The 13,072-nt window shown below is 45.5% G+C and overlaps 1 protein-coding gene across 1 annotated transcript in view; it reads left to right on the top strand.

Moving 5' to 3' along the window:
• The first annotated feature begins 1,854 nt into the window (after positions 1 to 1,854).
• The window catches only part of NSD2 (nuclear receptor binding SET domain protein 2), a 62,514-nt gene continuing 51,296 nt past the window's right edge, over positions 1,855 to 13,072 (top strand). The window contains 3 exon segments of the mRNA XM_035005460.1: positions 1,855 to 1,870; positions 1,873 to 2,450; positions 6,327 to 6,489. Of these exon segments, the coding sequence (XP_034861351.1) occupies positions 1,855 to 1,870; positions 1,873 to 2,450; positions 6,327 to 6,489 (757 nt within the window).

The raw sequence follows: 13,072 nt of genomic DNA, 5'->3' as shown, positions 1-13,072 counted from the left end.
GAGAGAGGCAGAGCGAGAGAGGGAACACAAGCAGGGAGAGTGGGAGGGGGAGAAGCAGGCTTCCCGCCGAGCAGGGAGCCCGATGTGGGACTCGATCCCAGGACCCTGGGATCATGACCTGAGCCGAAGGCAGACGCTTAAAGACTGAGCCACCCAGGCGCCCCTGGAAAAATTTACCTTAAAAAAAATATTGTGTGAGTGAAACCACGTGCTCTTCTACATATTCTGGTGCTAGAAGGCCATTTAGTGCGCATGAAGCTAAACTGGAACTTGGGTTGTTGAGTTTGCTCTTTCTTCCTGTCTCTCCAGTGAGGTCCATGTGGAAGCCGCAGCTGCCACAGTCAGTCCCTCATTGCTGCACTTGAGATTTCTCCACCTCCGCACTATTGGCATTTTCAGCCAGATAACTCTTGTTGGGGGGGCTGTCCTGTGTGTAGAGGGTATTGAACAAGCTTCTTGACCCTCCGCAGTAGATGTTAGTAGCAGCTCCCCAGTGGTAACAATCAAAAAATGTTTCCAGACAGTGCTGTGTCCCTGGGGAGCAAAATCTTCCTCAGCTGAGAACTACTCCTGTATGTGTGCGGACCTCTCTGCTCTGTACTCTCAGCTTCTCGCTGGTGTCCGATGCTGCTGGGGCTGCCTTCTTGGTGGCCGTCATAGTGCAGGCTGGGTGAATGTCTTCCCAGCTGGAGTGGAATGGGTGTCTGCCTGTTCCTAGCTTGTTCCTAGCTGACTTTTGGGTTTTGGTTCCTTCACTGGGTGTCCCCAGGTGGGGACTATAGCTATGCAGTAAAGCCCCTGATCATCCCATGTAGCCTGAGGTCTTCCTAAAACTGCCCCCCTCTGCCCTTGGGCCTCAAGTGGCCAGCAGGCACATTGCAAGTACTACATGTTAAGGCTCAGCAGTGTTGACCTTGCTAGTTAATCTTCAGGAGGTAGCTAAATAAAATTTGCGGTTACTACAGCCCTTCTTGTCTTAAGCATTTAATTTGGGCCGGGGCAAGGAGGGGGGTGGATGACAGAGGTTAGCCTGAGCATGAACCAGAACTGACTCGGGTTGTTTTCTCACTTGTAACTCCCCCCACCATCAATCTGGAACTAATGGTGTGCTAGGCTTTGGGAGATCTGGTTTTCAACTGTGCTGATTAGTAACTTTGGGCATGTTGATGAACCTCTGCCTGGGAGTCCTCCTCAGCTGCGACCAGGGGAACTTTGGTTTTGAGCTCTTCCCTCTTGTCCTTTTACAAAGGCCTGTCTTTGTTTTTTTTTTTTAATGATTTTATTTATTTGAGAGAGAGTGAGTGAGCGAGAGAGAGCACAAGCCGGGGGAGAGGGAGAAGCAGGCACCCCGCTGAGCAGGGAGCCCGATGTGGGGCTCAATCCCAGGACCCTGGGACCACGACCTGAGCTGAAGGCAGACGCTTAACCATCTGAGCCACCCAGGCGCCCCCAAAGGCCTGTCTTTGTGTGAGCTGCCTCAGGCACACGTACTAATGGTGAGCTCCCCATTGAACAGTGACTGAGCCAACTGAAGCAAGTGTCCACAGCCACATTGCTGGTTGTTGGTGGTGGCACGACTTGTGTCTCCGTGCCTGACTTTTGTGTCCCCCCCCCCTTAAAAATTGTCCCTGTTCCTTTCCTTTCAGCTTTATCATTTTGTGATTCTGTCTCATTTTTATGGCATTAGAACTCTCTCTTGTTTATGATGGAAGTATCATAAATGCCTCAAAACAAATAACCACACAAAGGTGTAGAGGTGTTGGCATACTTGTGTTAGGTTTTAAACATAATGTTTCTTTTTATTTTTGTTTTTCTAATACTGTAGTGTTCTAAGAACGGAAGCAGCTGGGCTGAATGGAATTTAGCATCAAAAAAGTCCTCTTTCTGTTCAGAAAGTTGTAAAGTACATAAAGATGAAGCAGGCACCAGAAATCCTTGGCAATACAAATGGAAAGACTCAGAACTGTGAAGTGAATCGTGAATGTTCTGTATTCCTCAGCAAAGCCCACCTCTCTACCAGTCTGCAGGAGGGGGTCATGCAAAAATTTAATGGCCATGATGCCCTTCCCTTTATTCCATCTGAGAAGCTGAAAGACCTAACTTCCCGTGTATTTAATGGAGAACCTGGTGCTCATGATGCCAAATTACGTTTTGAGTCCCAGGAAGGGAAAGGACTTGGGACACCGCCTAACACCACCCCTATCAAAAATGGCTCTCCGGAAATTAAGCTGAAGATCACCAAAACATACATGAATGGGAAACCTCTCTTTGAATCTTCAATTTGTGGTGACGGTGCTGCTGCTGTGTCCCAGTCAGAAGAAAATGGACAAAGACCAGAAAATAAGGCAAGAAGGAGCAGGAAGAGAAGCATAAAATATGACTCCTTCCTGGAGCAGGGTCTTGTTGAAGCCCCACTGGTGTCCAAGATCTCAAGTCCCTCAGATAAAAAGGTACCTGTGAGGAGTTGTGGCCAGGGTAGGGTCGAGTGCAGCAGCTGGTTACCGTGAACTAAACCACGCGAGGGTGCCTCTGCGTGCAGGGTGGGGTGGAGGGGAGGAGAGGCCACCGTGCGTCTGCTCTCCAACTCTCCCTGTGTGCACACGGCCGACCGTGGGGCCTGGGCTGTGCCTGGGGCCCCACTTCAGGAAACCCTGGCATTGCCTCCCTCAAGCCTCACGGCAGCCGGTTGAGCCAGTTGTGAGGCCTGGAGAGATTAACTAAGTGTTCAAGATTAAAATGGCTAAAGAGAGGTAAGACCAGTTTCCAAACCCCCGTCTGGCCAGTTCCAGAGCCCTTGACCTTTAGGCTGTGCTGTTTTCATGGATCTTCTCTCCGGAGACATTCTTTAGCCTAATTATGGAGGTGTGTTGGGATCTAGCATGGGGCTTCTTCAGTTTATACCGTCTGAGGAGTGGGAAGCAGAGCTGTGTTGTGCAAGTGCTCTTGTCCTTCCACTTGGTTCACTGTCCACTTGTCTCCTCTACCAGGTGGTCCAGCACGTGGTCTGCCCCCTTGATGGCTGGGGCTGTGTCTTACACCTTCACACTCTTGGTTCCTAGTGCAGAGCCCAGCACTTGAACACATTTGAGCAAGTGTTCAGTCATCTAGCACTGGGTGGAAACCTCTAACTTATAATGAAGGAATGTAGTGGTTTATGTTCCTGTGTCTTTTTTTTTAAGATTTTATTTATTTATTTGACAGAGAGAGAGAGAGAGAGGCAGTGAGAGAGGGAACACAAGTAGGGGGAATGGGAGAGGGAGAAGCAGGCTTCCCGCCGAGCAGGGAGCCCGATGCGGGGCTCGATCCCAGGACCCTGGGATCATGACCTGAGCCTAAGGCAGACGCTTAACGACTGAGCCACCCAGGTGCCCCAGTGTCCCTGTGTCTTAAAGTGGCACTCAGGATGGCCCACTACTTAAATGAGTATTAGCCATAGAAAAGAGCCGGGCAGCTTTGGCCTTGGCAGAAGGAGGTAGGGAGGGTGCCAGGGGCTGACAGTCTATATATAGTCTGTATGAACAGAATCTGGAAGGTGCCTGGTGCCCATTGGTATTTAGTTGAAGCTCCAGGCTCACTTACAGGGGTGGACAAAGGGAACCTGAAACCAGTTTGGGTTGGAATATTTAATCATCACCAAGGTTGGAATATTTAGTTTAAAATTACTGTTGAGGAATTTTATTTACAATTTCCACAGATAAGAGGGGAAATGGCCACAGTTTCCTTGAAATCATTAAAATAAAGATTTTTTAAGGGTTTAAAAAAAGTGTTTTAAGTGCTCAGGAGCTGTTTAGCTTTTGCTAATATAATTACAAGAGTGAATTTTTTATTTTTAAATTTTATTTTATTTATTTATTTATTTTTAAAGATTTTATTTATTTATTTGCGAGAGAGAGAATGAAAGAGAGCATGAGAGGGAGGAGGGTCAGAGGGAGAAGCAGACTCTCTGCCGAGCAGGGAGCCCGATGCGGGACTTGATCCAGGGACTCCAGGATCATGACCTGAGCCGAAGGCAGTCGCTTAACCAACTGAGCCACCCAGGCACCCTAAAAGCTCACTTTCATGCCTGCAACACTGCTCATCCTCACTTCGAATCTCCTCTAATAGTTTAAAATAAATTTCTCTTACATCATTTTCTATGCATTTGTGAACACCTTTACCAACACTGGTGTTATCCAACTCTAAGTTCTGCCAATGTGTTAGGTTTAAAAAAAGTACTTGAATGAGATTTTTTTTTTCTCTAAGATTTTATTTATTTATTTGAGACAGAGAGAATGAGAGACAGAGAGCATGAGAGGGAGGAAGGAGGGTCAGAGGGAGAAGCAGACCCCCCGCCGAGCAGGGAGCCCGATGCGGGACTCGATCCCGGGACTCCAGGATCATGACCTGAGCTGAAGGCAGGTCTTAACCGACTGAGCCACCCAGGCGCCCTTTAAATTTTATTTTTAAAATATTTATTTATTTGACAGAGTAAGAGAGAGGGAGAGAGAGAGAGAGCACAAGTAGGCAGAGCAGCAGCAGAGGCAGAGGGAGAAAGAGAAGCAGGCTCCCCACCGAGCAGGGAGCCCGATGCCGGACTCCATCCCAGGACCCTGGGACCATGACCTAAGCCGAAGGCAGATGCTTCACCAGCTGAGCCGCCCAGCCACCCCTACGACTGTGAATTTTTTAAAAGATCAGTTTAGTGAGCTGGGCTGCTACAGGGGTTTTTTGAAGTGCCCATGGTTGTGGGGGACCTCACTCTTTCATTGGGGAAGAGGCCGGTGCAAGTGATTCCATTTCTGCTGCTTGTTTTGTGAAAACATGGGTAAAATATCTGAATTTTGACTCTCCCTCTTCAGCGTGGGGGCGGTGGTACTCATCCTCCTGGGGCCGCCGTGTTGCTTAGATGACACAGGAATGTAAAGCTGGGCGCTTGCTGTGGGGGAGCCAGCTGGCATTTTTTTGAAAGTGTGTATGTGGCAGCTCTGGGCCCTTCCGACCATGCACACTGATCTTTTTAACAGCTGGTGAGATTTCAAAGCTGCTGTCCTTGGTTTACAGACAAGGAAACTGAAGCCCAACAAGTTCAGCAACTTGCCCAAGTATGTAGAGCTCTTATGGGAAAGCTCAGGAATTTACTCACACTCACGAGGAGTGCAGGAGTCAAACTGACTGTGTGTGGGGTGTCAGTGGCCCTGGTCAGGTCTCCAGCTTCCTAAGTGACCTGTGTTCTGAGGTGGAGAAACTGAGGCTTAGAGCCCCAGGACTCAGATCACAAATGGAGCTGAGACTTGCTGCCAAGCCCTCCTGATGTCCTTGCCACTCTGGGTCCTTTCCTGCTGGGTGATGCACATGCTCCAGAGGACTGACAAACACGTGGCTCGGGAGCGGGAGGGTCAGGATATGGATTTGATCCATGAACATTTTCCTTGGCCAGGTGAATAAAGCACCATTAAAGACCATCAACCAGGGGTGCCTGGGTGGCTCAGTCATTAAGCGACTGCCTTCAGCTCAGGTCATGATCCCAAGGTCCTGGGATCAAGCCCTGCATCGGGCTTCCTGCTCTGTGGGAAGCCTGCTTCTCCCTCTCCCACTCCCCCTGCTTGTGTTCCCTCTCTTGCTGTGTCTCTCTCTGTAAAATAAATAAATAAAATCTTAAAAAAAAAAGACCATCAACCAGGCCATGGAAGTAGATTTATGTAGGGCTCTTCATAATGTTGAGTACCTGCTGTGTGTGCCAGGCACTGTGCTGATTCTTTAGCTAGGGCAAGGGACAATTTTGATGAAGTGATAGCAGGGGAAGCATGCTCCTTTTTTTTTTTTTTTAAGATTTTATTTATTTGAGAGAAAGAGACTGAGAGCACAAGTTGGGGGGAAGGGGCAGAGGGAGAGGGAGAAGCAGACTCCCCGCTGAGCAGAGCCCAGGACTCTTGAGATCATGACCTGAGCTAAAGGCATATGCTTAATCAACTGAGCCACCCAGGCGCCCCAGGCATGCTCTTTTTTTAGGGTGTGTGTGTGTTTTATTTTATTTTTTATTTTTTTTAAATTTTTTTTTTTAAGCTTTTATTTATTTGAGAGAGAGAGAATGAGAGACAGAGAGCACGAGAGGGAAGAGGGCAGAGGGAGAAGCAGACCCCCTGCTGAGCAGGGAGCCCGATGCGGGACTCGATCCCGGGACTCCAGGATCATGACCTGAGCCGAAGGCAGTCACTTAACCAACTGAGCCACCCAGGCGCCCCTGTGTGTGTGTTTTAAACCTCTAGCCTGATTAATCTTTGGATAGAAGGCTGGATTTAGGGGTACTTATTGGATGTGTTAGTATGTCTTTTGTTGTTCATTTTCAGATTACAGCTAAGAAAGAGTCCTGTCCAAATACTGGCAGAGACAAAGACCACCTGTTGAAATATAATGTCGGTGATTTGGTGTGGTCCAAAGTGTCCGGTTACCCTTGGTGGCCATGCATGGTTTCTGCTGATCCACTCCTTCACAACTATACCAAACTTAAAGGTATTGTGTTTTTGCACTGTTGTTTCATCTTTCTCTTTCTGCACTTAATCTTTCTAATGTCCAAACTTTTTTCTTACTCTTCCATAGCCCTACTATGGTTCTTTTTTATTTAAAAAAATTGTGCTAAAATACACATAACATAAACTCTACCGTCTTGACCATTTTTAAGTGCACAGCTCAGTGGTATTAAACACATTCACATTGCTGAGTGGTCATCACCACCATCCATCCCACGACTCACTCATCTTGTGAATCTGAACCTCGGTGTCCATTCAGGAATAACTCCCCGTTCCCGCTCCTCCCAGCACCTGGCACCCACTGTTCTATAGTCTGTCTACTTTTTGTAGTTTGGTTTGCAATTCCCTAAGGATTAGTGATGCTGAGCATCTTTTCTTGTGCTTATTGGCCATTTGTATGTCTCTGAAGAAATGTCTATCTAGTCCTTTGCCCATATGTGAATTGGATTTTGTTTTTTTGTTGTTGAATTTACAGTGGGTGGTTCATTTTTGCAACTTTAAAGTTAATGATTGGTTCAGATGTAACACACTGCCATTTCTTTTTATATCCAACTCAGATATGTACTTTATCTGCTTGAATTAATAGAGAAGTAGTCTTGGCTTTATATTGCTTTTTAGGTTTTATGATAATTTATTGCTTAGATAAACAGTGATTGCTTATTTCAGCATGATTTTCAGAAATTATATTTTATACTAAGTTTGGGTTATAAAAATGTCCCAGTTTATTTTTTAGGCCTGTGGGAAGAAGGAAAAAACTAGAAATGATCTTCTTTGGCATCATGAAACTTGGGAATATAAATTGGTCTATGGAGCAATTGAAGAACACATTAGGGATATAATATGTTATGATACAGATTAGAGCAGATGCAAATTTAAGTATTAATTGGGGAGCTCACAAAACATAAAAGCTCGTGTGTTTTTGGAGGGAAAAATGAGTTCACGTGGTTTGAGATTCTTCTAGAAAGTTCTTCCAGAGTAAAGTTTGAATTTAGTTTGAGGAAGGTGATAAATGGTGAGCACAGTGTTGGAGCTGAGCCAGGGTAGTGCCCAACTGACCTGTGCACCCTTCAGAATTGTGGGTGACGAGCTGTGGGCTGGGCCAGGCGGGCTTCTTGGCCTCTTGGTACTGCTGATCAGTCAGCCTTATATGGCTTCTTCGTGGTACGTGAGTACATGTCCCCTCCTGTTCTTTGGCTGGAGGCCTGAGCTCTCACAGGAGTGGCATTGCTGCTCCCACTACGAGTTGGGATGCTGTTGGCTTGCTGTGTGAAGCAGATGGCTGCTGGGGATGGGGTATACGGGGGTGCCTACCTGGCAAACAGACATGAGAGGGGGTGGGTTCAGAACAGAGAGGACCATGCTCGAGTCCTGAGTGCCTCTGAGTCCTGTCTAGCCTTCTTCCCCCCGGGGGCTGGTTGGACTTTGCTTTGAGGCTCAGGAAAGCACATCTGCTTAGGACTTGTAGTGGCCAGAGAAGAACCTTTGGGCTGGCTTCAGCTCTGACTCCATGGAGGACCTTTGGCATCCTCAGCTTGCCAGAATTGGGGAGTCCCTTCCATGAGGCTTCAGGGACCCCAGGATGTACCCCAGAGGCATCTAGACTTGGTAGAGTATGAAAAAAACTATCAGTTGAGACAGAGGCTGGGCAGGCACACAGGTGTGCGCCTGAGGTGTTGCTGGTTCCTTCCCAGCTCTCTAAAACCACGCAGCAAAGCGAAGTAGAAGTCACGGTGGGCTTTATGACTTCACACCACTGGTCTGCCTAGCACATCACAAGCAATTCCTTTTTAATGTCTGGGGGTTTCGACTTTGTTTATATGAAGCTCCCGGCATCTCAGACCTATGTGATTGAAGGGGTCTTTTGAATGTCTCTTGGTTCCGGCTCCTGGGATTAATTAATCTTAATTTCATTACATCTTTCCCCTGATTTAGAGGAAAATAATTCCTGTAGTCTACAACACCCTGTCTGAATGACATTCACTCACAGCACCATTTTTATTATCTCTCACTTCCTCCTCCTCTATTCTCTGGCCCTTACTCTTGCTTACAACATTGGAGCAGAGCATTATGCTCCCAGTGGAGGCATGGGCTCTGGAGTCAGCTTGCCAGGGTCTAACTCAACTGGTTGGTCTAGTAATGAACTGCTTAATTTCCTTAAGCCCCAGTTTCCCTACATATGAAAAAGGAGGGTAATGATAATAACACTTGTTTGGAAAGGTCTTTGCATGGTGAGTAGTGAGCATTCAGATGTTAGCACATGTTACTGTCCTCTTTTTACTTTTAAACCCTGAATTTTTATCGTATCTATCCCCTTTCCCCTGGTCACCTCTAGGGCTCTTTCCTGAAAGCATTCCAGTTTGACCATTTATTTCCCCGGCAGGATCCCAGTGTTGGATCATTTAATTTAGATAATTTTGTACCCATTCTTAGTGCCTTTATGTCGCCAGACATGCCCCAGCTTTCCCAGCAGTGCCAAGGGTTCACACTTGAGTTCCGCCTTGTTGCTTGTTTGTTTGCTTTGTGAAAGCTTTTATTTATTGTTTGCTTGTTTGTTTTTTATTTAAAAACCGTCCAAGCCCATGGTTCACAGTGGAACAGTACAGTGGACACCCATGAACCCTCACCTGTATTTGCAAACTTTAGCCTGCTCCATCTCTTTCTGAGTATGAACACTCCTTTGCCGACCCATGTGAATGGAGGCTGTAGGCCTCATGGTGCCTCGCCCCTAGGTGGGTCAGCAGGGATCTTCTGAGAACCAGGACAGCTTCCTGCCCAACTCAACACCCAGACACATGTAAGGAAATATAGTGCATCAGTGACACTGCCCCATCCTCAGGACCCTTGCTTAGACTTCCCCAGCAATCTTCAGTGTTTTCCCTGTGCCTGTTTTTTCTTCACTCTGGATTGAAAAGGGTGCTTGCATTGCAGTTAGCTGTTCACTGTCCTATCTCTTTAGGCTCCTGCAGTCTAGACCGGCACTCCCTGCCCCCAGCACTCACTGCTCTAGTCTCTTGTGATCAGACTCGGGTCCATAAGACCAGCCAGGTGTACCATGTAGGTGTTCTTGAGGGAAGGGGCTTGAGCTTGGCCCTTCACTGAATACCTGCCTTCTTGCAGTGTGTTTCTGTAGGCACTGTTTGGGGATGTAGGGGAGGGAGCACTTGTAATCACAAGCAAATCAACTTCAGAAGACTGGTAATGTGCATTTGATAAGTAGTTCAAAAGGAAGGGAACCAGGGTGAACACCCTCCAGCTGATAGGACATTCACGTGACCTTTGAAAAGAAAAGGGGTCAGAGGAAACTGTGAGAATGGGGGATAGGGGGATGACAGAAGGACACATGTCTCAGTTGAATTTTATCAGGAGCTCTTGGTGTCAGCTGTCCCACTTCCCAGTAGGTGGTGGCCAACAAAACTCTCCAGTGGAAAATACAGTCCTTTTTTTTTGTTGTCATTAGTGAGTGATCTGTGGCCATGTTTGGAGATTAGTTTCCCCTGCCAGTCTTTCCTCATGGTCTTAGCACTCCTTTATGCTCCAGTGGCTTATAAAATGGTAACTGTCCATTTTTATCATGCTTTCTGTGTTTAATTAACTGGCATTTTTCTGTGAAAATGAGCTTCCTCTTAAAAATTTACTTATATAGTATAGTCCTTACTCTTTAAAAAATTTTTTTATTTAAATTCAATTTAATTAATATGGTAATATATTATTAGTTTCAGAGGTAGAATTTAGTGATTCATCAGTTGCATATAACACTCAGTGCTCATTACATCAAGCGCCTTCCTTAATGCCCATCACCCAGTTACCCCCTTCCCCCAGTCCTTTTCCTCCCTCCCCCCCACTCCCTCCCTCCCTCCCTTCTTTCCTTTCTTTCTTTCTTTAGATTTCTTTTTTTTTTTTTTTTTAGATTTCATTTATTTATGAGAGAGAGAGAGAGGGAGCACGAGTGAGGGGAGGGGCAAAGGGAGAAACAGACTCCCCGCTGAGCAGGGAGCCTGATGCAGGACTCAATCCCAGGACTCCAGGATCATGATCCGAGCCGAAGGCAGGTGCTTAACCTACTGAGCCACCCAGGTGCCCCAGTCCTTACTCTTTCTAATGCTCAAATTGCCCCAAATTTAACCAGCAGGAGTCCCATTAAGTCCCTTTCAGCAGTGTCCTTTTGACATGTCTCAGTCAGCCTTTGAGCACTTCTTACATGTGGCCCAATAAGATGTTCCATGCTCATTTTATACTTTGTTTGCCCTAGTCATGGAATCAGCCAGTTTCTTGAAGAAAACTTGGGTCTTTTTAGAAGACAGTGGTGTAGGGGCGCCTGGGTGGCTCAGATGGTTAAGTGTCTGCCTTCAGCTCAGGTCATGATCCCAGGGGCCTGCTCAGTGGAGAGCCTGCTTCTCCCTCTCCTTCTACTGCTCCCCCTGCTTGTGCTCTCTTGCTCTCTCTGTCAATTAAATAAATAAAATCTTAAAAAAAAAAAAAAGACAGTGGTGTGTAGAAGCCCAGATCTGTGTGCCAGTTGTGTTCAGTGCTATGAGAGACAGAGAATTCACCAGGGATGTGTGAGGTAGGACTCCAGGCAGTACTGAGATCTGGCTCCAAGTAGAACTTTGGGTCCATTTATGATTCCTGTACACTTGGCATGCAGCAGCTCCATGGTGGGAGTAACATGGTGAGTAATGGGCATACTTTGGGGGTTTAGGCGTCCTTGTTGGGGAAGAACTAGGGACCTGAAGAAGGGGTGGCTTCTGGCATGGAGCTGGCTGAGCATGGGGGTCTTGTGAAGCAGGTTTTTCTTTTTTTTTTTTCCTGTGAGATGCAACTCCCTCACCTTACCCCCATCCTCATGCCAAATTTTATTTCCTTCTTTATTTTTGTGTATGTAAACCTTTTTCTCCCACTTACCATGCTTGGATTTATAGATGTGCTTGAATTTGGATCTTAGTAATGCACTCAGATTTTAAAAATTGAAGTATAATATACATGCAGAAGAGAATACAACGTTATATCATAAGCTGCAGCTCAATCCACACTCTTTTGAAAGTTCAAATTTCCTTTGAAAAGCTAAATGAATGAAAGTTTTAGTAGCATTTTTGTGATATATGGCAGTATAACTTGTCTTGCCTACTATCTATAAGGGCATCCAGATAGATGAGCAGCTTTGAGGCCTGACTCTTTAAGTTGGGAACAGAAAATAAATGTATGTTTTAGATACTATACTGTGAAGAAAACAGAATTCTGTTGCATCCAGAGCTTCACCATCTTCTTGGCACACCTGTATCCCACTAGTCTTCTCATCAGATAACTGGGGTCAGGAGTCAAGTAATTATCTGTTGTGGAAAGTTTTGTTGTCAACTTTTTCTGTTATGGAAGGGAACCCTCACTGCTTTATTTCTAAATTCCAGCATTTTCTAAAAATATAGGTAATCTGGCTTTCTCATATCTTGGGTTATTTTATAGTATAATCTCCTTACTGATTTTTTTCTTTTTTGCTTGTTCTCTCAGTTACTAAGAGAGGTGTGTTAAAATCATCCACTGTGATGGTGAATGTGCCTTTTTTATTTGCAATTTTGTCAGTTTCTGCTTTACCTATTTTGGTGCTCCAGTGCCCCCCAGGTACTAAACCAGGAAATTCAGGCATGGTGATGCTTGTCCTTTATTTCCTGTAGAATTTTGTGGTGTCATGTCCTTGTGATTTTGTCCCTGTGCTCTATTCTTGCTTCTGTAGGCACTTGTCTGCATTTTTTTTATGGCTTCTCTTCCTCCCTAGAGCTTCAGTTCCAAAGCAGCCTGTCTCTTTGTGGAGTCCATTCTGCATGCATGGGTGACTGCTGTTAATTCAAAGGATTCCATAGAATCTGGAGAAACTCTGGCTCAGTCTGGCCCAGAGGGTCAGGGACCACCTTAACTCCACTGGGCCATTATGGGGAGGAAAGGATTGTAATGCAAAATTAGGTACCTGGGCTTTTGGTGGAGGACAGGTTCTCTTAGAAGGGATTCTAGGTAGGGGGAGTCAATGACAGGTGTTTTTGTACCAACCATGATTGATGAACATCAGAAATCACAGGAAGAAATAATTACTAATAAATGGTGGGACAACTGGTAGATATTCAACTTGAACCAGAGAAATTCATATGGATTAAAGAAACCTGTAAAAAAGGGGGAAATTTGGGTTATATTGTTACCAAGTTTCTAGATAGGAAAGAACTTCGAAACTAATTACATTATTTTACAAACTTGGGATCAGACTATAGTATTCTTCTCTGCTTTTTTTCACCTGACCTGTAAAGAGCATTTTTTCTGTGTAATTATTTATAAAAAATAATGTAAGTTCATATTATTTCATCATATGCACTGTGACAGATTTTCTTCATTATGCAAATGCTGTGACATATGTTTATAGTCCTTTTCATGACCAAGGAAAGTTCTTTCAGAGTATTAAAGTAATGGAAGAAGTCACAAATCCCTTAACATATTTTTGGATCTCACCTATTGTAAAATCAAAGAAGTATACACACTTAAAAACAGCCCGAATTCTATTGAGAGGTTAGTAGTGAACTTAGAGCTAA

Source organism: Mirounga leonina, unplaced genomic scaffold (genome assembly GCF_011800145.1).
Source record: "Mirounga leonina isolate KUSES-001 unplaced genomic scaffold, KU_Mleo_1.0 Mir_129, whole genome shotgun sequence".
Lineage (NCBI taxonomy): Eukaryota > Metazoa > Chordata > Mammalia > Carnivora > Phocidae > Mirounga > Mirounga leonina.
This window is presented reverse-complemented; position numbering and strand designations above follow the sequence as displayed.